The sequence below is a fragment of the Thermothelomyces heterothallicus genome (genome assembly GCF_042370625.1).
Source record: "Thermothelomyces heterothallicus CBS 202.75 unplaced genomic scaffold P884_scaffold_16, whole genome shotgun sequence".
Taxonomy (NCBI): domain Eukaryota; kingdom Fungi; phylum Ascomycota; class Sordariomycetes; order Sordariales; family Chaetomiaceae; genus Thermothelomyces; species Thermothelomyces heterothallicus.
The window spans coordinates 188,800-211,744 of NW_027192577.1; the positions used below are offsets into that span (position 1 = coordinate 188,800).

The 22,945-nt window shown below is 57.5% G+C and overlaps 8 protein-coding genes across 8 annotated transcripts; 3 read left to right on the plus strand and 5 right to left on the minus strand.

Annotated features, from left to right (window-relative positions):
- Nucleotides 1–19: 19 nt before the first annotated feature.
- P884DRAFT_203848 (ESCRT-II complex subunit-domain-containing protein) lies at nt 20–858 on the minus strand (the record flags this gene model as incomplete). Its single annotated transcript, XM_069438528.1, has 2 exons — nt 20–132; nt 219–858. 2 exons carry the CDS (start codon nt 856–858, stop codon nt 20–22), a joined length of 753 nt encoding a protein of 250 aa, XP_069296327.1.
- Nucleotides 859–1,264: 406 nt separating this feature from the next.
- P884DRAFT_204043 (PXA domain-containing protein) lies at nt 1,265–5,340 on the plus strand (the record flags this gene model as incomplete). Its single annotated transcript, XM_069438547.1, has 2 exons — nt 1,265–5,130; nt 5,283–5,340. The coding sequence occupies 2 exons, from the start codon at nt 1,265–1,267 to the stop codon at nt 5,338–5,340; spliced, it is 3,924 nt and encodes a 1,307-aa protein (XP_069296328.1).
- A 1,042-nt stretch (nt 5,341–6,382) lies between these two features.
- Nucleotides 6,383–8,516, plus strand: P884DRAFT_36000 (uncharacterized protein). Its single transcript, XM_069445852.1, has 7 exons — nt 6,383–6,516; nt 6,627–6,755; nt 6,835–6,840; nt 6,920–7,074; nt 7,528–7,604; nt 7,660–7,756; nt 7,808–8,516. Exons 1-7 carry the CDS (start codon nt 6,465–6,467, stop codon nt 8,231–8,233), a joined length of 942 nt encoding a protein of 313 aa, XP_069296329.1. The 5' UTR covers nt 6,383–6,464; the 3' UTR covers nt 8,234–8,516.
- A 530-nt stretch (nt 8,517–9,046) lies between these two features.
- P884DRAFT_203948 (uncharacterized protein) lies at nt 9,047–12,788 on the minus strand (the record flags this gene model as incomplete). The annotated part of the gene is made up of 10 exons (XM_069438533.1): nt 9,047–9,329; nt 9,439–9,526; nt 9,624–9,842; nt 9,984–10,188; nt 10,262–10,945; nt 11,087–11,401; nt 11,578–11,587; nt 11,828–12,262; nt 12,336–12,657; nt 12,734–12,788. 10 exons carry the CDS (start codon nt 12,786–12,788, stop codon nt 9,047–9,049), a joined length of 2,616 nt encoding a protein of 871 aa, XP_069296330.1.
- A 1,854-nt stretch (nt 12,789–14,642) lies between these two features.
- P884DRAFT_261116 (uncharacterized protein) lies at nt 14,643–15,304 on the plus strand. The gene has a single exon (XM_069441525.1). The coding sequence runs from the start codon at nt 14,737–14,739 to the stop codon at nt 14,959–14,961; it is 225 nt and encodes a 74-aa protein (XP_069296331.1). The 5' UTR covers nt 14,643–14,736; the 3' UTR covers nt 14,962–15,304.
- Nucleotides 15,305–15,738: 434 nt separating this feature from the next.
- P884DRAFT_270768 (glycoside hydrolase family 47 protein) lies at nt 15,739–17,685 on the minus strand (the record flags this gene model as incomplete). The annotated part of the gene is made up of 5 exons (XM_069442378.1): nt 15,739–15,828; nt 15,888–16,378; nt 16,458–17,045; nt 17,104–17,276; nt 17,462–17,685. 5 exons carry the CDS (start codon nt 17,683–17,685, stop codon nt 15,739–15,741), a joined length of 1,566 nt encoding a protein of 521 aa, XP_069296332.1.
- A 2,163-nt stretch (nt 17,686–19,848) lies between these two features.
- P884DRAFT_203588 (restriction endonuclease type II-like protein) lies at nt 19,849–21,157 on the minus strand (the record flags this gene model as incomplete). Its single annotated transcript, XM_069438511.1, has 2 exons — nt 19,849–20,644; nt 20,796–21,157. The coding sequence occupies 2 exons, from the start codon at nt 21,155–21,157 to the stop codon at nt 19,849–19,851; spliced, it is 1,158 nt and encodes a 385-aa protein (XP_069296333.1).
- A 632-nt stretch (nt 21,158–21,789) lies between these two features.
- P884DRAFT_300835 (uncharacterized protein) lies at nt 21,790–22,626 on the minus strand (the record flags this gene model as incomplete). The annotated part of the gene is made up of 1 exon (XM_069444806.1): nt 21,790–22,626. The coding sequence occupies one exon, from the start codon at nt 22,624–22,626 to the stop codon at nt 21,790–21,792; it is 837 nt and encodes a 278-aa protein (XP_069296334.1).
- Between the last annotated feature and the right edge of the window lie 319 nt (nt 22,627–22,945).

Consider the following 22,945-nt stretch of genomic DNA (forward strand, 5'->3'; position numbering starts at 1 on the left):
GAAGCGTTGGTAGAGAAATTCAGAAGAACTTGACACCAAGCGAATCTTCGTGCCCGAAAATCTGCGCCTTGCCTCTCTTGACCAACACGTTGAGTGCCTTCAGCAGCAGGTCTTGATCCAACCCGTGGAACTCTATGCGCTGTCAGCGAGCGCATCCCGACATACGAGCAAAGTATCACCAATTAATTGACAGAAGCCCCAGGGTCCAGTAAACTTACCACTGCCTCTCGTGCCCTCCCCTTCCACCAGCTCGTACACCGTCAGCACGCTCCCCTTCTGGCCCGTGGCATCCACCCAGCCCTCGACGAGCGACGCCCACTCCTCGGGCGTGCGCCAGTAGATCCAGGCCACATCCCCGCCGCCGCCGCCGCTGCCTTCTGCGCTTGCCCCCTTGGCGGTGACGTACTCGGCCCGGCCGTCGCGACGCAGGAAGTCGATGACTTCCCTGATGTCGGCGAGCGACAGGCGCCGGTTGATGCGCCGGTTGTAGAAGAGCTCGGTCGTGTCCGGCCCGGCTGCGTCTCTCCCGTCGCCGCCCGTGGTCTCAGAAGAAGAAGTGGTGGTGGTGGTGTTGGTGGTGTTGGTGGTGTTGGTGGTGTTGGTGGTGTTGGTGGTGTTGGTGGTGGTGGTGGTGGTGGTGGTGGGGTCGCCGGAGAGGGAGAGCTTGAAGATGCGGTGGTGGCGGCAGTAGGCCAGCACCAGCGAGGCCCATTTGGTCAGCTGGGCGTGGTGCGTTGTGAGGTTGGTCTGGCGGGTGAAGAAGGGGGGAAAGGAGTACTCCGGGGGGAAAGTGAAGGACGCGGATGAGGACGTGGCGTTGGTGTCTTCTGCGGTTGAGCGGGGTGGAGGGGCAGACATGGTGGGATGAAGTGGTTCAAGAGATTCCGCGTGGGGTTTAAAATTAAAATTTTTTTTGAAAAAAAAAGGGAATGAAAAGAAGAATGAAAATGCTACGGGAGGGATGACTTTGAGAGACTCTCTAGGTAGACTCGAGGACAACTTTCGGTGGTTTATGAATTGAGGATTGAATGAGGCAGAGGGGCTGTTTGAAGTGGTCGGTCCTCTCAGCGCTGTTCCAGGGTTAGGGTCACGCTCGCCCGGTTGGCGGTGCATTGCAACTGTTGTAACTAGTTATGGAGAAACGCGAGCCCTCCACACTAACTACTAGGAGGCATCTGGAGTCGAATCCACCCAGCCGAGTGAATCGCAGGCGGGCGCATCGAAACATGCGGCCACGACAGCTGCCCGCCGCTTGCCCCCGATCATGGCCCTCCGAGGGAGAGACATAGCACTTGCCGGCGTCGCGTGCTTCATCGCCTGGGGATACGCCGTCAATTGGTTCCCCGCTCTGCGCTGGGCCGGCCACGCCTTTGTGGGCGGTGTGCTGCTCGCCGTCGCTGCCCTGCTCGCCCTCGTGCTCCTCACCTCTCGCGGCCCACGACATCGCCAGCTTCGGCAGTCACCCCGCCCCAGGGCAGCCGCTTTTCTGGCCCCCGACGCGTGGAAGACCGAAGTCGCCGCCCTGCGACGCCGCCAGGCCTACACCAAAACGCCGCTCTGCCCCGAGTATCCGAAGCTGTCGGCCGCCCTCGACGAGGTCCTCGAGTGCATCATCCGCGACTTCATCCGGTCCTGGTACTCGCACATCAGCAAAAACCCCGTGTTTGCGGACGAGGTCGACAAGGCGATACGATGTGCCCTGCTCCGGCTTCGCGACCGGCTGCAGCGGCTGGACCTCGCAGCGGTGCTGACCACCCGCTTCGTCCCCATCTTGACGGCCCACTTCCGCGACTTCTACGATGCCGAGCGGTCGGTCAGGGGGCGTAAGCTGAACCGGTCCGTCACCGAGACGGAGGAGCTGGACCTGGCCATTGCTTCCAAGTACAGGGAGGGGAAGCTACATCCTGCGGCGAGCCTGGCCTTCTCCGATACAAAGACGATCCAGCAGGACTACCTGCGACAGACAATGTCGAAAATCCTACCCGTCGTGCTGCCGGAAAACATGCTCGCTTCGAGAGCGGTGTCGATACTCATCCGAGAGATCACCTCGTGCGCCGTCATGTTCCCGGTGATGCAGATGCTGTCCGATCCGGACACGTGGAATCAGCTGATGGAGAACTATGGGCGGACCACGCTCCAGGACCGCTCCACCGTCCGGAGACTCCGCGCCGCCCTGGACGAGCACGCCTCTCCGGCCCCGAAGGCCGGCAAGCCCGTGGCCTTCCCTCGCCTGATGCCGGGAGACAGCGAGCGGAGGTTCGAAAAGTTCATCAGGGTCATCAGGAAGGTCAACAACCTCTCGGACGCGCGCCGTTTCCGTAGCGAAGTTGCCAGCCAGCTCAAGAGAGACTCGCAGCAGGAGAACGCGGACCATGTCTACCTGCGCCGGTTGGAGCTCGGCAAGAGGATGCTGGATCAGAGAGTGCAGCATCTGGCCGCCGGAGGCGGGCGCCGACCTCCTCTCCAGCATCCCGCAGAGCTCGCCGTGCCGAGCGAGTCTCGGCTGCAGAATGCGCCGCTGGTCGAAGTGCTGCGGGACCCCTCGACGCTCTCCTACTTCATGGAATACATGGACCGGCAGCGGCTGATGTCCTTGGTGCAATTCTGGCTCGTCGTGGATGGCTTCCGCAACCCTCTCGAAGACGACGGACCCGAAGGAGAGGAGTTGCCGCTACAGCTACCCCCGTGGACGGAATCGGACAGGCTCGACCTCGCCCAGATCGATGCCGCTTACTTGAGTAGGCCGGAGCTGAACGTCCCTGCTTCCTCGAAACTGGTCATTCAAGAGTTCCTCAAGGCCGGCAAACGGGCCACACCCGAGCAGTACTACAGGGCGCGCAGGGCCATCTTGCGAGCGCAGAGCGCAGTGCTGGAGGAGATGCGCGCCAAGCATTTTCAGAACTTCAAGCAGTCCGATCTGTTCTTCAAGGCATTGGCCGCAGAAGAGGCTTCCAAGCGCACGGCCCTGGTGAACGCGAGACCAAGATCGGGCTCCTCCCTTCCGCGATCCACCACGCATGGCCCCTCCTCCAGGCCGACGCCCGTGGCTCGCCTAGGCCCGAGATTACAGGCGGGGCCCAACAACAGACGAGCCGGATCGACGTCGGATCTCAAGGCCTTGAATACTAACCTCGGAAATGACTTTGATCCGCGGCGACCAGCAGGCGAGCCTCATTCCCCGCCTCCTCTACCTGACGCCGACGAGGAGGTGGGCGACGACACGCTGGCCGATTCCATGGCGAGCCTCGACCAGGACGTGAGCGCCGCGCGGCCGATGCCCGACACAAAGGTCGTCCAAGCCATGGAGCAGGCCCTGAATCATATCCTCGAGGAGAGCAAGCCGTCAACGGCCGAGGATCTCAGGGCGTCGCTGTTCGGAGACGACGACGCCGGAAGTAGCATCTTCTCCCCGCTGAGCGACACGCCTAAGCAGAGGGCATCGCCCGCCCCGGCGTCAAGATCAAACAGAGGCTCGGTAGACTTGACGAGATCCAGCCGTTCTTCGCTCGATGCTCCTCGGCCTGCCGAACAACCCAGATCGAGCCGAGGGTCTTTTGATGCCCGTCGCTCCGGCGAGCTTCCTCGGTCCGGTAGAGCCTCGCTGGACGCCGGGCGACCGGCGAAGGGCCAGGAGAAACCCAGTTTGGCTTCGCTGGGCTTGGTAAGCGCGGCTTCGCGGATCGGCGTCTTTGAAGACGATGACCTCTTCGAAGACGAGAACAAGTACCTCTCGGACGAGCCTTCTGATCTGGATGACGACGTGGACGCCGACGACGCCGATGCCGTGCACGAGGCTGCTCCGGGCGATCTTGGCCTCGCGGAAGCCATCACCGCGCTGACTAACGACATCGACAAGCTGATCGCCCAAGAAGCAGTGGTGGACTCTCTGCTGAAAAAGGCCGAGCTGACGAACAACACGGCCGAGCTGAGGGTCCTGCGCAAGTCAAAGGCGAGCTTGCAAAGAGAGATCCGGCGCAAGGAGCTACAGAGGCAGCAGTACGTCATACAAGAGAGCGACAACAGCCTCTACGGGCGATCCACCATCAAGATCAAATCCATCCAGCTCGGCCGCGAGGACGACGGCAAGGAAGTCGCCTTCTACGTGATCGAAGTCTCGCGCAACGCCGGCGAGAGGATGCCCGCCGCTACTTGGGTCGTCACACGTCGCTACAGCGAGTTCCTCGAGCTGCACCAGAAACTGCGCTCGCGGTATCCATCCGTCCGCAACCTCGACTTCCCCCGCCGTCGCGTTGTCATGAAGCTGCAGAACGAGTTCCTCCAGAAGCGCCGCGTCGCCCTCGAGAAGTACCTCAGCGAGCTGCTCCTGCTTCCCGAAGTCTGTCGGAGCCGCGAACTACGCGCCTTCCTCTCGCAGAGCGTCATTCACCCCGCCCAGGGCGGCGCCTCCGACCAGAACGACGCGGCCAACAGCAGCAGCAGCAGCAGCAGCAAAAAGGACATGATCACGCGCATCTACGACTCGGTCGCCGACGGCATGGAGGACATCCTCGGAAGCATCCCCGTCCTGGACCAGCTCTCCCTGGCCGGCCAGAGCCTGATCGCCGCCGCCGCCGGCCAGCTCGGCAACGTGCCGCTGGCCGCGCTCGCCGAGGGGGACGCCGCCGCCGCGTCGGCGGAGGGCGGCGTCATGATGAACGCGGCCGAGGCCGAGGCGGAGCTGAACGCGTTCGAGGAGAGCAGGGGCCAGGGGGCGGAGCCGTTCGTCAAGCCCATCTGCGACATCTTCCTCGAGATCTTCGAGCTCAACCGGGGCAACAACTGGCTGCGCGGCCGCGCCGTCGTCGTCGTGCTGCACCAGCTGCTGGGGGGCACCATCGAGCGCAAGCTGCGCGAGAACGTGCGGCTGCTGGTCCGGGAGGACGCGCTGCTGAGGTACGTCGGCCTGCTGAGGGACGCGCTCTGGCCCGCGGGGCCCGGCGGGCCCAGCGACGGGTCGGCGAGGAACAACAAGGCGCCCAGGACCGAGGCGGAGAAGGCGAGGACGCGGAGCGAGGCCGGCTTGATGCTCGCCACGCTGGTGCCGGACCTGGTGGGGAGCGTCGTCGGCCGGGTGAACGCGCAGGCCGCGAGTCGGCGGGTGTTTGCGGCTTTCAACAACGCAAGATTAAAGTACGTTGCCCCCTCAAATTTCCTTATTCTCTCTCTCTCTCTCTCTCTCTCTCTCTCTCTCTCTCTCTCTCTCTCTCTCTCCCCTTTTTTACATTTCACACTCTCTTTGGTGGCCCAATGGTGGATAAGGCTGACAGTGGACTTTTTTTTAGTGCCCACCTTGCATTTACGCTGTTGGACGAGATTATCGATGTCTTGTTTGGGGAATGAATTACGACTTGCATTGCCGTGGCGTTGTGCTTTTCCTTTCAGTCATTTGATGGGCCATTAGGAGGATCGTTTGTCTTCCGGGGTCGTTGGGTCTGGTAACTTGCATGGCGGGCGCCGGGATGGGCTTTGATGTCCAAAAGATGGGGGGATTCGAGCTGGTGTCATATAGTTAGCGCGATGCTTTGGAGGTCCTGTCCCCAAGATCATCATCCCGTTCCAGAGGGATGATGCATGTTACAGTGACAATTTTGTAGTAATGGTTGTAGCAGGCTCTCGTTTGAAACAGAGTACGGGTTTGAAAGAGTAGACAGCGTTCGCTCAATCGGTTGAGCTCATCTTTTGCAAGGCTGTGTTTACTGCGCACTTCCACCGCAGCTCATGCAAGGCATCCCTGCGATGTGGGTCGCGATGTATGTACGGATTACGTCCGTACATTCAAGGCGGAGCCCGTCATATGTGGTCGCTCTTCTCGGTCAGTAAAAAAGTTGGCTAGTAGTTTACGGATTCGTAATGCGGAATAGAATGTATTCATAGGTCTCCTTTTTATTATCTGAGAGGCAGGACTCAGGTGAGTCGGGATTTTCCACACCCGATATATCAGTTAGACTGTAGGAAGAAACTCGAATAAATGGGATGAAGAGACCAGAGCGCGGTTTGCAAGTTAACGGTCATACAAAGCTCTCGTGCTGCCGCCAGCAGTGGGGCTCCCGTTCTTGGGTTCTCCACACGGAGACTTTTACATGTGGGGTCTTCTTCCTCCTCTGGCAGCAGCCTTCGCTTGCCAGTTTTCCTCCCGTTCTCCATCGCCAAAACATTGCGTTCCATCACAACAACTTGGCCCCAAGTATCCGTGCTGCAGCTGCGCCCTCCCCCTCCCCATACTTTCTCCATCGGTCGGACTATCTGGAAGTTCTGCGCAGCTTGTGTCCGCACGGAAGTCGCTGCACGCTCGGTTCTTGAGCCGCTAGCCGCAAGGCTCGCTTTGGTCCAGAGCTCCCAGGTTTCCAGGTTCCGCTCTTCAACCCCACCCACGCTGCCTTCCCGACTCCTAATCCCCACGTCTTCTTCGCGTGCTTCCCATTCAACCTGCCAACCCACACCATCGCCGCCCCATCAAGAACACAATGACAGAGGTGTCGTCAACCCGCCTCTACCTGGGCAACCTGCCCCGGCATGGTAAGTTTTTGCTATCGCCTTTCCGACTACCAACGGCAAAGGCTGCTCCCCGGCGAGACCCCCAATCGACGGCGGGCAACAAATACTGTTCGATACTGACGGCCTCCCAGCTACCAAGGCCGATGTCGAGGCGCATTTCGCCACGCACGGCACTGGCGAGATTACGGAGATCAAGCTTATGAACGGTTTTGGCTTTATCGAATACAAAGATGCCATGGATGCCAGGGATGTTGTTCCAGGTGAGCCACCTCTGCCGAGTCCTCCTCCCACCCATCCGCCGCCGGCCGTCTTCGCTAACTCAAGTGCGCCTCCCGCTAGCCTTCCGTACGTTCGATGTCCACTCTGCTTTGGAGACCCCGGTCACCGTGAACCCCGCTTTCCTGGCTAACGGCGATTGCTCAAGACGGATCCGACTTCATGGGAGAACGCCTTACCGTCCAGTTCGCACGCGGCTCCCGCCATCGCGAACACGGGCATGACCGTAACAGTGCCCCCCGGCCGCGCCGCACTCCCCATCGCATGCAAATCACGGGACTTCCCAATGATACCAGCTGGCAGGTCTGTTCAAGCTCTTCCCATCTCGTTTTCCCGCGGACTAGTCTGGATGCACCCCCTTGAAGCCCTGGAACCGGCCAAACCCTTGGTCTCTCCCCGTGGACTAATCCGTCCTTCTCCCGGTTTGGTTTATCGGTCTGGACTCTGCCTCCTCATCTCCCTACTGGAATAGTGCTGTGGTGGCCACCTTTTCCCGGTCGGCAGGCTTTTCAAGAGGCTACCATCTCTCCGCTCTTCGGCGCTCAGCACTCTTCCACATCCCGTCATTCTTTCCTGGTTCTCTTGGCTGTGGCTTCGGGCTCGTTGGAGGGGCGCTTCCCAGCCGGCAGTCGTCCTCCCCCGACCTGTTCCCTCTGCCGCCGTTGTTTGGCACTCGTGGCTTCACTGGACTTGACTGGCTCATGGGACCGCCAACCTCGACTCCGGGATCTCAACTTACATGGACTCTGGCTCTAGGACCTGAAAGACTTTGCTCGCCAGTCCGGCGCTGACGTTGTCTACTCCGAGACCAACCGCAATGGTGGCACCGAAGGGTGCGTTTTGGACCCGTGGCATCCGTCATGCCAACAAATGCTGACTGTCGCGCAGCTTTGTGGAGTTTGAGACCGCTGCCGACCTCAGGACCGCGGTCGAGAAGCTGGACGGCCGCGAGTTCAAGAACGTTCGCGTGACCTGCATTGCCGCCGTATGCCTGCTTGCCCCGTGTTCCCATCCTTGTCGGCTAATCCTAACGCAGATTCAGCCTGATTACCCGAGGGGAGACAGAGGTCGATCACGCTCTCCGCGCCGTTATCTGCCTCCTCCTCCCGTGGATGACTACGACCGCCGCGGCCCGCCGCGTGGCTATAGCCCGCGCCGGGATGGTTATCGCGAGCCTGCATACCGTGAGCGAACCCCTCCCCCTCGTCGGGACTATTATGATGACAGGAGGGGAGGCTATCGTTCGCCTCCGCGTCGCGGACCGCCGATTGACGACTACCCGCGCGGCCGCTACGACGATCCCTACCGCGGCGGACCTCGCGACTACCCTCCGCCCGATCCGTACATGAACGGCCGGGGCTACCACGATCGTCGAGGCCCCCCGCCGCCCGATTTCCCGCCGCGTGACCCGTACGCGAGAGATCCCTACCCGCCTCCCCGGGATTACGAGCGGCGTTACTAGGATTGTGAATTGGTTGTTTCCCTATAGGGCGAATATCCCTCCGACAAATGCTTTGGGTCACAGTTGAAAGGATCATCCTTCTTTTTTTCTCTTTTTTTCTTTCCATACCTCTCACTCCCTTTCTTTCAGAAAAGGAGAGGAGCTGTGATGCTGTTGGTTTCCTCTTTCGTAGTCTCTATCGGTTTCACGATGATCGGAACCATCATGACGGAGGTGCCTTTTTGTCTTTTTTTTTCTCGGGTTCTTTTCTCTTGTCAGCCATACTCAAACACGGGCAGGGGCAATGGTCCGTCGGGTGTCTTTGTGGTTTCTGGCCGCTGCTGGCTGTGTCACCGGCCCATGGTGCTGTCGTCTGCGGTCTTCTTTTTCGCCGTTCTGCCACCTATGGTTTCCTGTCTCCGCTGCCTTCGTTATGTCGCAAGTTTAGCCGGCGCTGGGGCTAGGGGTGTGCGGGGTTGGGAATTATGATGTACGATGCCGACGAGAGCAGGTTGTGCCCTAGCCTAATGCTTGTCTATGATGTACGATTATCTCACTACCCGCTTCTCGCTTGATGAGCTTGCTGTCAACCTGACGATGGTCTTGACACACTGTTTGTGCACCGACAACTACATTGGCCGTCTCTCATTAGAACATTGAGAATCCTTTGCACGAAACACCTAAACAAGCACGACAGATTGAAGAGGCACAAGTAGCTTGCTTCAAGGACCTGGCTGGGTATGAATGATGCGCCTCCACTCAGGAAAGTACCATACAAGAACCGGGAACCAACGGGACAAAACGAAACAAAAAAGGTTCGCCTCAAGCTCTGCTTCACCTGGCCTTCCGCCGAACCTTGAACGTCTTGAGCGGGTCCTTTTTCCCGCCAACCTTGAACGACCTGCCCTTGGGCTTGCCCTTTCGGTGCCTCCTGTCCTTCCCGTCTAGCTTCTTGAGCGGCACGAAGCCGATCTGCTCCGACGCCAACGCCTTCTTCCCTTCCTTCGGGAGCAGGTAGTCTGGGACGTGCTTGAGATGTGGCTGCTGCCGTGTGGCATGGCCCAGTTCCCCGTCGTGCCTCAGGTGGGCGAGCTCGGTCGGGTTCTCCTCGAAGTAGCTGACGGACAGGAAATAAAACAGTTGTTAGCTTGGTTTGGGCGCAAAAGCAACGCTGGCATGCCTGCTGAGTCGCGTGTGCGGGAAGACATTTCTGTGGAGCCACTCACCGTTTCAACGCCTCGCTCCTCAGGAGCTCTTGCCGTAATTCCTTCGTCCTCGCCTCCCGGATCGCCACCTTTGTGACGGCGCGCAGTGCTGTTCCCGGAGGCTGTTGTATTAGAACGCGGCTTCCAGAGGAGAGGGAGGGAGAAATAGAGGAAGAGAAAGAGGCGTGTGTGAGGGGAAGACGCACCATCGTTCATGCGGTATCTGAAGGCCTCCATCTGCGACTTGTTGAAGTTGTACGGCTCCAGTTTCCGGTTGAGCTTCGCCTGTTGGCGCATGACCTTCGCCAGGACCTTTTCGTCCTTCTCGGTGCTCTTGATGGTGGTTGGCTTGTGCTTGCCGTGAAGTTCCTTGGGAACGACGAAGGAGAGCGCGATGCCGGCGCGCCCTGCCCTGGCGGTGCGTCCTATCCTGTGGGTGTAGGACGAAGCCGATGTGGGCATATCGAAGTTGAGCACCGCAGCAACGTTCTTGAAGTCGATGCCTAGGGGTCTGGTCAGCGGAGGAAGGAAAGAAAGGCATTTGATGGATCGCCTGGAAGGCATACCTCGAGACACGCCGTATTCTTCGTCCTTTTTATACCGCCGCTTCTTTTTTGGTTGCTCTGCGCCCTCGTCCTTCTTCTCCGCCTCGTCATTGGAATTCGACTTCTGTTTCTTCTTCTTCTCCTTCTTTTCTTCTTCCGCATCCGCAGCCTCGTCTCCAAACAGCTCGCTCTTCTCGTCCGAGGCGATAATGATGTCGTATATCCCCTACAAACAATGTTAGCTTCTTCTGGTGGCATAGTCCGCCAAGTGGGCCGTAGTTCGGTCCAGCGGTACGCACCCGGTTGAATTCCTCGATGATCTTGATCCGAGTGTTGATCGGCAGCTCCGAGTTGAGGACGCAGCTCCTGATGCTAAACTGCTCAAAGAAGAGCTTCAACCGGTACGAGCGATCAATGTCGGCGACAAAGATGAGACAGGGGCCCTTGATGAGCTGGAGCTTGAAGATGAGGTACGAGATCAGCCACTTGTCTTCCTCCGAGCACTTGACGTAGAACTGTGTCAGCTTCTCGTCCTCGGCTCCGAACTCCTCGTGCAGATCCAGCACGGTCGGGTTGCGGCAGAAGATGCCCTTGAGCGCGTCCAGCTCGGCGGACAGGGTGGCGCTCATCATGATGGTCTGCACGCCCTTGGGCAGCCAGCGCGAGATGTTCTCCATGTCCTCGTCGTAGCCGTACGACAGTACCAGGTCGGCCTCGTCAAGGACGAGGTGCTGCAGCTTCGCGAGGGAGAGGGCGGACGAGCTGACGCTGTGCCAGGCGCGGGCGGGGGTGGAGACGACCACGTCTGGGACGTTGGCGAGGAGCGACCGCTGGACGGCGTCGGACACGTTCTCGGTCAGCCTGGCGGCGTGGATGTCCTTGGCGCAGAAGGCCGAGAACTGCTCGATGGCTTTGAAGACCTGGTCGGCGAGCTCGCGGGTGGGGACGAGGATGAGCGCGGCGGTGAACGGGGTGGGATCGACCTGCGGGACGGGGAGTTAGGGAACGGGCCGGGCGTCACATCGTCGCGCGTTGTTTTCGAATCGCCAATGGAAGAAAGAGGAAAGGCGGACGAAGGGAAGGAGGAGAAGAGGAGGGGGAGCGCAGGGTGGAGATTCACGTACGGCTTTGCGCTTCAAGATGGTGGAAAGAACGGGGAGCACGTAGGCTGCCGTCTTCCCGGAACCCGTCTTGGCTTTGCACAGCACATCTTGTCCTTTCAGGGCGAGCGGAATGGCCTTGCGCTGGACGAGGGTGGGCTTTTCGAAGTTCTGCTTTGCAATGGCCTGCACCAGACGCGGGTCGAGGCCAAGTTCGGCGAACGAGGGTTCCGTTTCGCCTGCTTGTTTCTCGGGTTGGCTAGGCTTGCTTTCCGTCTTGGGCTCGGTCTCGGGCTCGGGCGCGGCCGCCACGGGCTCATCGTTCTTGTCCAGTTTCCGCTTCATGGCGTTGCACGTAGGGTATGTGTGTTAATTGGATCCCGGCACCAATTTCTATGTAGGGGACCCGATCCAGCCAGAGGGGTGCCTCGACTTGGGGGAAAAATTTGGGAAACCAGCTTCTTGCCAGCCGCGATAAGATACGAATGCCCCACTCTCGGGTTGGCTGGTTGCACAAGCGCCGCACTAGCAGTTCGGTAGTATATACTCCGTACCCCGCTTGCTCCATGAGCTTATTCTATCCCTGCATCATTTAATTCGTCTCTAAGCTCTCTTTCTCCTACAAGTACTCATCCTCATACGCTTCTGACAATCTTTCATGATTAATGCTTTTCTATCAAGTTGTCGTTCAGTCGTACGACTGATCCGAGATAAACCGCTCGTCTAGATCCTCTTTAATTTTTTTCTTCTCAAGGCGAAGAATACTTGTAGTTGTACTTCTCCTTCGCGTCGGCGACCAGCTTCTTCGTCGCCTCCAACGAATTCTTGACGTCCTCGAGCCCCGACTCGCCCTTCAGGGCCCTCTCGGCGGTGGGGACGCTGAAGCGCCACGGCTGCCCGCTGGGCACGGTGAGGCCCTTCTGCACGGCCGGCCTCGCCAGTAGCCTGTCGAGCCAAGCCCTCACGTTGGGGAACCGGGACGCGAGGTCGATGCCCGCGTGCAGGCTGGCATTGACCCACCCAATCAAGCTGATGTCGGCGATACTGTACTTGCCCCTGCCCGGGCCGACGATGTAGTCGCGATCGGCGAGCCGCGCGTCGAGGATGCCGTACAGCCTCTCTGCCTCGCCAATGTAGCGCTTGATGCCCCAGGCGATCTTCTCAGGAGCCGCGCGGAGGAAGTGTTCCGCTTGGCCTTGCCTTTATCATTTCAATTCTTGTCAGCCCGAATGGAGAGGCAGAAAAAAAAAGAGGAAAAAGAAAAGAAACATACATGGGACCTATCCCGCCGTGTTGCCAGGAGATCCACTGCTCCGCGACCGAGTAGTCGTCCGAGTCGACCGGAAAGCTGAACTTGTACTCCGGGTCATAGTGGCGCGTGAGGTAGGTCAGGATGGCCAACCCCTCAAAGACGGCGAAGCCGTTGCGATCGTGGTCGATGATGGTCGGGATGCGCCCATTGGGGTTGAGCGCCGTGTACCAGGGCTCCTTCTGGGTGTTCTTGCTGATGTTGATGGATTGGTAGGTGTACTCCTTGCCGTAGGCTTCTTTGAGCTCCTCCAACAGGATAGAAGCTTTGAAGCCGTTAGAGGTGCCTAGAGTTGTTTGTTACCGCATGAGTTGCATGTTAGGCATGAGGGATTGGATCCTAGCGGGCTGCCCAGAACTCACCAAAAGTCAAGAGTTCAATGCCCGACTTGGCAACGAGGCCGGTGGGTTCAGCCATTTCGTCTGATCTAGCTTGAAGCTTAGGGGAGGAGGTGGTGAAGATGGTCCTCAGCTGGGCGGGTCTGGACAGTCGAGCAATAATATGTCGAGATGAATTGGGCACGCGATTGTTTGTGTTACTGTAAGTCTGAAGAAAGCGGCGATGACAATGAGGACCGGGTGCGGCAGCAACAACAACAACAGCAGCAGCAGAACCTTGAAGGGCGGCCGGGGCTCTTGATATGCCCTGCCCCGCGAGTGGGCAATGTCGTGCTGCGAGCATCGTCTAGCTGCTGCTGCTGCTGCTGCCGGTTCTTGCGTGATCGGTCGCCGCCGTCTGAAGTTGTTTAAGCAATCAATCTCAGGTTCGGTCAGCACACTGTAATCTGAATAATCAATCGCCCTTGGCTAACCGAGCGAGCGGATTGCGTCAATGCAGCCGCAGCGCGAAGCCGGCTGTGGGTCGATTACCAATTAACTACGCCTGGGCCCACCTGCTAGAATGTGCCAGTGGGTACATTTACTGCGCACGGAGGAGTAATCCTCCGGTGAATACGGAGACTGTACCGCAAATAGCAAACAGTATTCCACAGGCACGCACTGCATATTTGCAGTAACTATGTGCCTGCTGCAATCAGGTGCTTTGGAGTGTTGCGTAATCATGAACAAAGCTCGGGTCGTCTCTCTCTCTCTCCGATAATGCTCCGGGCTATGTAAGTTCTCCCCTTCAGCGGTGCCTCAGGAGGTGGTTGTCGGGAATGGAATGCTGCCTACAAGAGCATGACGGGTATCCCCACCGAGAAGGTCCAGTCGGCGAGGCGGGAGTCCTGCTCAAAAGCGAAAATACCTCGCTCTTCGACGCAGATGTGATGGCCTTGTTGTAGAATAGTGGCCATTGACTTCTCTCCGGGGGAGAGGAGTCAGATAGGCAGCGTCTCTAGGAAAGAGGTGGTCCTCTTCCCATATTACAACTCTGTCAAGGATCGTCTTTTGAAATGAGCCTTTATCAGCAGCTCATCTCTGCCTACGGCTAGGTTGCTGCTGCTTTCAAAGCGTTTGCTAAATCCAACAAACGAAAGGTAGGTAACCTTTAATTATGTGAGCCCACAAAAGAGAGGAGAGTATTTCCAACTGGGAACCGCGAGCCGAGTCCTCTAGCTAGTTGACCTCGGCCAGTCCGTATATCGGCATACATGCCTGCTTGACCATATATTCATCCGCGCGTTCGACGAGCATCCCAACAAGCCTCCATGAACAAAAAAGGGATGTGGGTTTATCAGGTTACTGCCCAAAAAACTTCTCGGCCCGATGCCTACATGTGATCTGTCGACCTGAGGTTCCTTCATTGACTGTTAGTCCGGCATCACGTAAGAAGGGGACAAACCGTGTACGTGTATGACGACCTTACCCTAACTAAGATAGGAAGGCGCGTAACCGTGGAACGCTGCTTAGTTCAGAAATATCCTGTTGCGAAACTCTTTGGCTTGGTACTGCCGTTGGAACAACTCCAAGGTAGAGAAGAATCCTAAGGACGACTCCTTAGATAAGGGAAATCTACCTTCCATTCTAGCTTTGTTAAAAATTGGTATTCTATAGTTGTTATGATAGTATCAGTTGAAGCACCAAAAGAAAGGACGAAATGGGATGTGCGAGGTTAAAATACTCGTGCTATCAAGGATTATGAGTATCTAGCTATAACTAACGTCTGAGCTCGCATCTCAACACCCGAACCGAAAAGGAATTAAGAGGACTACTCTCGGCGTCGCACGTGTAGACTCCACAGCAGCTGCGCGGCCTCGCCATAAGCACCCCGCCAATGCCAAGTAATTAAACCTGCAGCCTCCGAGTAAATTAGCGTCACGAAAAGTATTTGGAATAACCCAAAAACAAGAACTCGCACCGAAACACCAAAACTCAAGACACCGTTTCGATAACTTTTATCTGTCATCCATTTGGACAAAATAAAAATGCCGCATCAGACCTCTACCGCCTCCTCCACAGACCACGACTTGGGCACCCAGACCCAAACTCAGCACTCAGGCTCGGAGAGGACCCAAGCACCGCCGACCGGCGCCGGAGTCAACACCGGCGCGGGCATCACCAGGCCCAAGACGGAAGCCGAGAAGGAGGCAGACCGGCGCTACGAGGAAGCCATAGAGGACGAGTATGCCAAGCGTGAGGGCGGTGCGTGAAAGGGAAACATGTATTAATCAGCGGAAATCAAAATGGTGAATGGAGGATAACTTGACCAAGTACCTAGCTATGCTACTTTTCCTTACACGCACAATGTTAACCTTGTCCTCTGGTAAGGAGAACGAGTCCGGGTGAGATGATGAGTTGATTTGTTCCGAGCAGCGTGTCGTAGTTCTGATGAAATTTTCAAGGTTCATATCAGTGCGAGCCGTCACTTTAAAAGTGAAACATTTGATCAGGCACTGATGAACTAATTACTATCTAGAGACCTTTACACATGGTCCAATCTGAGTCCTGACATGGACGTAGCAGTTGCTTAGCTGATTAATACGTCTGATGCAGTACGTGTCTGTGGACGTGTCTTTCATGTAAGGTTAGATTAGATAAGGCTTTGTGCGTGGAGCCCTCTTTGTGCCTACCCTCTTATACCTGGTTACAGGGCCGGCTTACAGGAACCCACGATGAGAGAAGACAAAAAACTATTGAACTACCTTGATTTTACCAAACCACCAACCTCCATCAACGTCGTTAAATGAGAGACGTAGGTAAAGGGAGACGTCCTTCGGGACATTTGGTCAATTTGAAATGATACAGGGAAGATTAGCATGGCCCCTGCGCTAAGGATGACACGCTACTCAAGTAAAGGGAGACAATGTTTAATTATATCTTACCCAGAAAAATTCGATGTTACCTTATTACCAATGTTTCAAATATTCCTAATTACCTCTTGGATCCAAAAATACTACCCAGGCATGAACCCGAGACTTTGGTCTCTCTTATTTCCCTCCGGCCACCCGTATCGGATGCGCCTCGGTGTTCCACACGTACTCGTTCGTGTTATCGGCCTTGACCTGCCACGGAGCATCCTGTTCCCATCGTGGTTAGCCGAGAGTCGGCCCAGAACACCAATTGGCAGCCAACTCACCTCAGCATGGATCAGATAGCTATACTTGAGCACCTCGGCAAACCAGAAGCTCTCCTGGAAGTCGTCGAATCCGCCCCCGTCTGGCGCATTCACGTCCTTGATGCTCGAGAATCCGCTCCCCACGCGGCACGTCTTGTTGATCCTCTGGAACGCGTCCCAGGCCCAGTCCTGGTACTTGGTGTCGCCGGTTGCGCGGTAGGCGTAGTAGTAGCTTTCGATGACCTCGGGCCGCAGCACGTAATGGCCGTTGGTGATCCAGAAACCCGATTTCTCGTAGAAAGCGGTCTGGTCATTTGGAGGCGGCTGGTTATTGCTCGCATTGAGCGGCAGCTGCGAGTCCTGCCAAGCGAAGACTTCCGGTCCGATTCCCGTCGCCGTGCCCACGTACGTCGCGTGGCAGCCTTCGACGAGCGCGAGCCCGAGATCCGTATACGCCTGTTCGCCGAGCGTGAGGCCGCCAAGTATGAAGTTGCCGCCGTGGAAGCAGGCCACTTTGGTTGAAAAGCTGATGAGTATGGGTAAAAAAAAAAAAAAGGCGGGAAGTGGGTAAGGAGGGGTGGGGTTGCTCACAATGCTGAGATGAGAACCGCAGCTCCTTGCCCCGCCACAGGGCGAGGAACGTCAGCTCCGGCCTCGTGGTCGGGTGCGAGACGAGGTGCTTAATGGACGAGTCGGCCGCGGCGATCCAGCGGTCACGGTACTCGGCAAACCGCTTGGGGTCGTAAACATACATCTTGATGAGATACTCATAGAAGCTGTCGGTTCCACCGCCCCAGCTGCCGTTGCCGTCTTCAAACTTCCCGTCCTCGATTCGAATGTTAGTCCCCAACAGGCCGGGAAATGGCTCGCCCAGCGCCGGCTCGGGGTGCAGCAGGTAGGACTCCGCCCTTTGCGTCAGCTCCGCATATTCAGAGTCCCCGGTCAGGTCGCTGAGGCGTGTCCACTCAAGGATCAAGGTGCCGGTGGTGGCGAGGCCGTTCGTCGTTGATCCGCCCTTCCGTGGCGGGTTGAAGTAGAGGCTGTTGTCCGGAATGCCGCTGGGCGTGTCGAAGGCAACTTTAAGGTTGTCGGCAAGCCGCTTCGCCTGAGTCAGGATGGCTTCTACGTCCGGCTGTTTTTGGATGCCCAGACTGAGGCTGTTGGTTATGATGTCGTAGGCTGAAATAATCTACATGAGCCAGAGACCGCGCATATTATGTAGAGGGACGAGCCCTACCGGACACCAGTCCACCGAGATATCGAATCGTGGTCTCGAACAGGGACACTTCGGTGGTGGTGTTGTCGAAGTTGATGGTTGGGATGTACTCCAATATCTGGTTCACGACATCCCAGTTCTCCATGACCAGCGCCGTGCTGAGCGCGTCGACAGCGCTCGCACCCCATCCATTTCTATCGGCCGTCTCTAGTTAGCAGTTATCAAACCTCCGCCCTCTCTACCTTCTTCAAACATAGCAATGAATAAATGAACAGATTTGTATAAATAAATAGAAAACAAGGAAAAAAAAAAGAAAAAAGAAAAAGAGTAAGAGGAACAAATGGGAGGAACAAAAAAAGTCAAGTCCCTGCCTAATTACCTGTCATCCGCGAATTTGTTAGACACGGGGCGCAACGAGTCGTGAGGGAAAGCGTATTTGTAATAACCATCCCAAGACACCTGGAAAGCTTCCTTAACCTCGTCGGCGCGTTGCTTGTTAACGACATACTGCGGAGCGCGCTGTTTGTGAGGTGCAGCAGTAGCTAGGCCAAGCAAAAGGGCACTGGCGGCAGCACTTGCCCCAGCAACAGAAAGACCACGCATGACGCTTGTTGACCCGGGCCACAAAAAAGCCAATAACCGATCAATACCTCACCAAAACCGCGAAGAGCAAGCGCCAACCCTGCGTTTTCACATATGTACGCGCATGCCAGGAGCGCGTATTTAAATAGGTAATCGAAGGAAGAGAAAACGGGGAGCTCAATCAAATCAAATCGGTCTGGGGTTAAGGTTCAGCTTTTACTGAGAAGGTGGCACCCCTAATCCGTTGTGTATATACTGTCCCCTCGAGATTGACAGTGAACAGAGCAGATCCTCGGAAAGAAACCTTGTACGTACTATACATACATCGTCCGTACAGCGGACACAACCTGGAACCTAACAACTGTGACAATAACAAAACACACAGCTCAACCGGGACACAAGGCAGGCACGAGGAATGTCTCGGTCCACAGCAAGGTCCTGCTCGGACGCCGATCTTAGTGAAGGGCTGCTACCCCTCCTTCTTGGCTCGGTGCCGGTACCAGCGAGGTGATTGGTCCGTTTCCCAGATACCTGCCTAAAAAAGGCAGGCGCTCGGATACCGCTGGTGCCCTGGTGATCCAGATGAGGGTGATCCAGATGGGGAGAGAGAGAGGGGAACCTGGAAAGCATGGCGGGGTGTGCCACTCAGCTGGCAGCAGACATGAGCATGAGGTGACCCAGATAACTCACTGACTGCAGGGACGGGATTCACCACCCAGCCGAGCGTAATCTGTACCATACGCATCCAACTTCAGCATCTTGCATCAGAGGGGCAGGGTAAGTGCACTGCGGATCAAAAATTGTCTACTCAAGCTTCCGTTGCATTTATGTGGGCGAGGTTTCTTCTCCTACAGCAACTGGCCGAGAGCTGAGAGCACGACTTTGCTCACTTTTTTCCCCCCTTTAATTACGATAATTCTGATGTGTCAGCAGAAGCAATGTCTCTTCTCCCCCCGTGAGATCGACCGCACGAGCAACCATAACTGGTCAGTATTACCAAGGATTCCGTCAACCGTGGACGCTGCCCTGGAAAGGTCCCGATTTCTTGCTACCTTAGCAAGGTTGGTTCTGCGCACCCCCTGAAAGCAACCATCGACACCTGCAAACGGCCCGAAGATGAGAGCAGAGCCCGGATTGCAAATCGACTTCTAAGTAACGTTGTTTTCTTGGGAAAGATGACTTGCCAACAGTAGCTAAGGGGTGAAGTCGCACCGCCGATATTAAACCGTTTTTCTTCCCGGAATCCAATCTTATTCCCGGCGGTCATCCGACCGTTCAGCGAGCAGGAGCCCTTCCAGTGAGCGGACCCAACAAACTAACTGCAGGCAGGGTGAAGACAACTGACCATTCATGGAACTCTTTGGTAATGCAACTACATGTACTGATTGTATGTACAGCATCCTCGGCGAGTCCCTTCCTTGCGGACCCAACACCCCGGGTGCATCAGGCAGAAAATATTTAGCATAAATTGATTTGATTTATTTCTCGCGTGCTACGCGAGGCAGGCTGTTCGAGACTCGAGATTGATTGAGTTATCATAAAAGTCAGGTCGGACGACCTGCAACTCTTTTTCCTCCATTCCATCCGGGGTGCTGAGCGCTGCTATGCTTGGCAGCCCCGCGTGATGCGTGTGTATGACGGGATCACAAGGCCCAGGCGATGCGCTTTCCTCACACTCCGCCCCGGCTCCCGTGCGCCCTTCCCGTCAGTGCCGTGGCTTGGCAACCGAAAGTGCCGAACCTTGTTAGCAGTATCACCGTCTTAGGCAAGTTGCCGCTCGAGGCATGGGTATCTCGCCGGTCGAGGGTACTTTTGCACCGGGTTACCTTCCCTTCTGTGGTCTGGGGCCCGAATCCTCCCGTCCACGGTAACACAACGATACAAGGAAGTGAGAAACAACACGAGGTGCCCGCAGCACCTTCTGCAGGATGCATATCTTTTTGGGCCGGAAAACGTTGGTAATCGTTACTCCATGCGGGACAGGCGACAGACACGAGGTCCCCTTCTGTGTAGGTAACTTAGTTGGCGTTCGGGTATGCCCCGGCCGGTAGGGCGACATATATGCTGTCGGAGCACATCCGCTCAATGATGGGTGACTGTGCCTGCGCTAGTGGCATGCAGGTATTGGCGTGGTGCGGCGAATAGGTTGCCCAGACTTCACGTCGGCAACACCGGGAGTAACGGTTAACCTTTCTCCCTAAGTTTTGCCAACGCGGCGGCCACACCGTCGCTCAGCTCGTCGTCCTTGCGTGCTGGCACCGCTGGCGCCGCCGCCGCCGACGACGACGTGGCAGTGACTGACGGGGTTCGGACAGGTACGGTCGGATCTGGCCGCCCATTCCCCGAAGCAGCCTCGGCGTCCGCTCTGCTCTCCGCGACTGCAGCCTCTGTCCCAGCCTCAATCTCATCCTCCTCTTTCCTTCCGGTCAGCCCCTCTCCCAACGCCCCCTTGCCGCTAGCAGCACGCGCCCCAACACCAGTTCCAACCCCAGCTCCGCCTCTTCTCCTCCCCGCCTTCTGTACCCGAAACGGCTCCCTCACGGCCCGGCACCAGGCGCGCACCTTCTTCTCGCCCCAGCCGCCGACGACGCCGATCTGCTCGGGGTCGGCGTTAACGGCGTGGCGGAGGCTGCCGAACGCGCTGACGAGGGCGACGGCGTCGGCCTTGTTGACGTTGCGCGGCACGGTGACGAACTCGACAAGGCGCTCCGCGTAGCTCGTCGCCTGCTGGCCGCGGATGGCGGCGAAGCCGGCGTGCTCGTACGACTTGTAGAGTTCCAGGTAGCGGGCGGCCTCGGCGGCAGACCAGGCCAGGATGACGGTCACGTCATTGACCAGGGACGTCTTGGAGAGCTCCCGCAGCGCGTCCTCGTGGTTGGGAATGTCAACGAGCGTGAGCAGGATGCGCAGGTTGTACTTGCCCCGCAGGTTCCGGATGCGCGTGTAGATGTATTCCGGATGCAGGCGGTGGTACTTGAGGCTGGAGCACGGCAAGGAAGAGATACCTTGGTAAGTATGGGCTCACAATCGTGGTCGGCTTTGTCTCTGAGTTCAAGACTTGGAATGAGAAAGGGGGGAAGAGGGGGAGGGAGGGGGAGAAGGCGTGTTGAGGGGGCAAGGTAGCAACAGACCTGAGGAACAGAGCGCACGTGGTCAACCCGAGCCCGTAGTCGGCCGGTATGTCGCTGTATTCCCATGGGACCGACTTCAGGCAGGCTAGCACCGGGTTGCCCTTCTGCCTCGGCGAGACGAGAATGGTGGATCCAGAACCGCGAGCGGGCAAGGCCTGCGGAGCAGGTTGCACGACCTTGGGCGGGCCTGAGCCGGAGGAGGTCCGGTTCGCTGGCGGGGCTCGGTCGAGGCGCTGCGGTGTCGGCTGCTGAATCCTCGGGGCGGGCTGTGGTTGCGGCTGTTGAGGCGCTCTCGAGGGGCCGGCTTGCGTGGCGAGCGCTACAAGCACATCGTCGGCATCACCGTATTCGTCGTCGTCCATTGTCGTGTCCGGTCGGGCTGATTTCACTTGGTTAGGTTATCATGGGCCTGGAAGTTCCGGGACCGTGTGCGCGCACACTGCCGCTTCCAAACTTAAGCGGGCCCAGTCCCCGCAGCGCTGGTCTCCACAGCTTGGCAGCCGCAGCGGCAAAGGCCGTCTCCACTCGCTACTTCCCCCGGCCGTTGATCGCCGCGCTGACTTCATTGTGGGGGTTGCACATTGCTGCGCACTACTGGTAGCATCTGGAGACTTTCGCTCTCCACGGACTCCACGTGCCCCTCAGGTAGGTGGAAGCCGCCCGAGCGCACCCACAACGGGGAGAGTGAGAGAATGGAGGAGAAAGAGGGGGAAAGGGCGAGGGGCAAACATTTGAGGTCAGAGTGCTTGGTCCGCAACCAACCAAGGCAACGTCCGTGCCAATGTTTGGTATCGAAAAGTCAAGGACCTTAGGCAAGCACAGGCAAAGGATTTGTTGAATCACTGCTATGGGAATCTATCAGAACGCCGGAGCACTCCGCCCAAACCCGAATCCTGGTATCATCGATGCAAACAGAAAGAAAAAAAAATACCATTGAGGGAAAAGAGAAAGAAGTAACGAAATGGTAGTAAAACCTCCGTAGACCGATTATTCCCTATCTTCTTCCCGCCTGCGCTTTCGCTTTCTCCGCCATCGCGTCGTGGATGGAGTACAGTGCACGCAGCCACATGTCGAACATGCGCTCCATTGAGCGTGCCTGCTCGTTGCTCGAGCTGAGCTCGGCCATGTGGTCGCGCAGCCTCTCGTACGCCTCGATCATGACCCAGACTTGCAGCGCCGACATTCCCGCGTCCGGCGCCGACGAACGGCCGCCCGGGCAATGACCAGCGGCCGGCATGGCCGACGACAGCTCGCGCGTGAGTAGGTCTAAGCAGATCTGCAGGCTCACGTTATTCTCTGGGCTCTTCTCCCGGCTCCGTGGGTGGGGGTCGGCGGCGGCGGCGTGGGGCCATTCGGGTTCGAGCTCGGGCTTCAGCTCAATCTCTGCCTCTGCCTCGGGCTCGGGGTCGTAGTTGGAATTCGGGGCGGGAGCGGGAACTGGAGAGGGAACTGGTGAGAAGGAGACGGGTTTGAAGTAGACCGTGTCTCCCCGGAATGAGACGAGCGTGCCGTCTTCCGAGGCCGGGGACGGGTCCGGAAACTCGGCCACCATCCGGGACGGGTCTTCGAATGTGACTTCGTGCGAGAGGAAGCAGCGGCTGCCCGTACTGTCGTCGTTGTCTCCGCCAGAAGACAGAGCAGGCTCCCACCCCTCCTCCTCTTTCTCCTCCTCTCCCCCGGAATGGACCGACGCGTGCCGGGATTCGAGCACGGCTCGGTACTGCTCGGCTATCAAGTCCACACTCGATGTCCTGCTGAGAAAATGGGTAGGTCGTCGGACGTCTTTGGGCGGGCTGACCGAGAGGCCGGGATTTGCTGCGTAGCGTCTCATTTTGGCCGTTAAGGAGCTTGCAAAATCCGAACCAAGCGAGGATGAGTGCGGTTGAGGGTTGGTTGGCCTGGGGTGAGTCGGACTGGGTGCGACGTAGGTCTTTGTTCTCAGGAGCTCTAGAGAGTCTCTTTTTCTGCTGTAGCGCCCCGACCGATAACAAATCGTTTTGCTCTTCCCACAAGGCGGTACGGGTGGCGGGCGAGGTCGTGTCAAAGACGTCGACTGGCCGTCTATGGCATCGCCAGCCGTGGGCATAAGGATCGGGTTTGAAACGGTCGAACTAGTCTGGGGTTTCGGGATACACTTTTGTAGTTTTCTT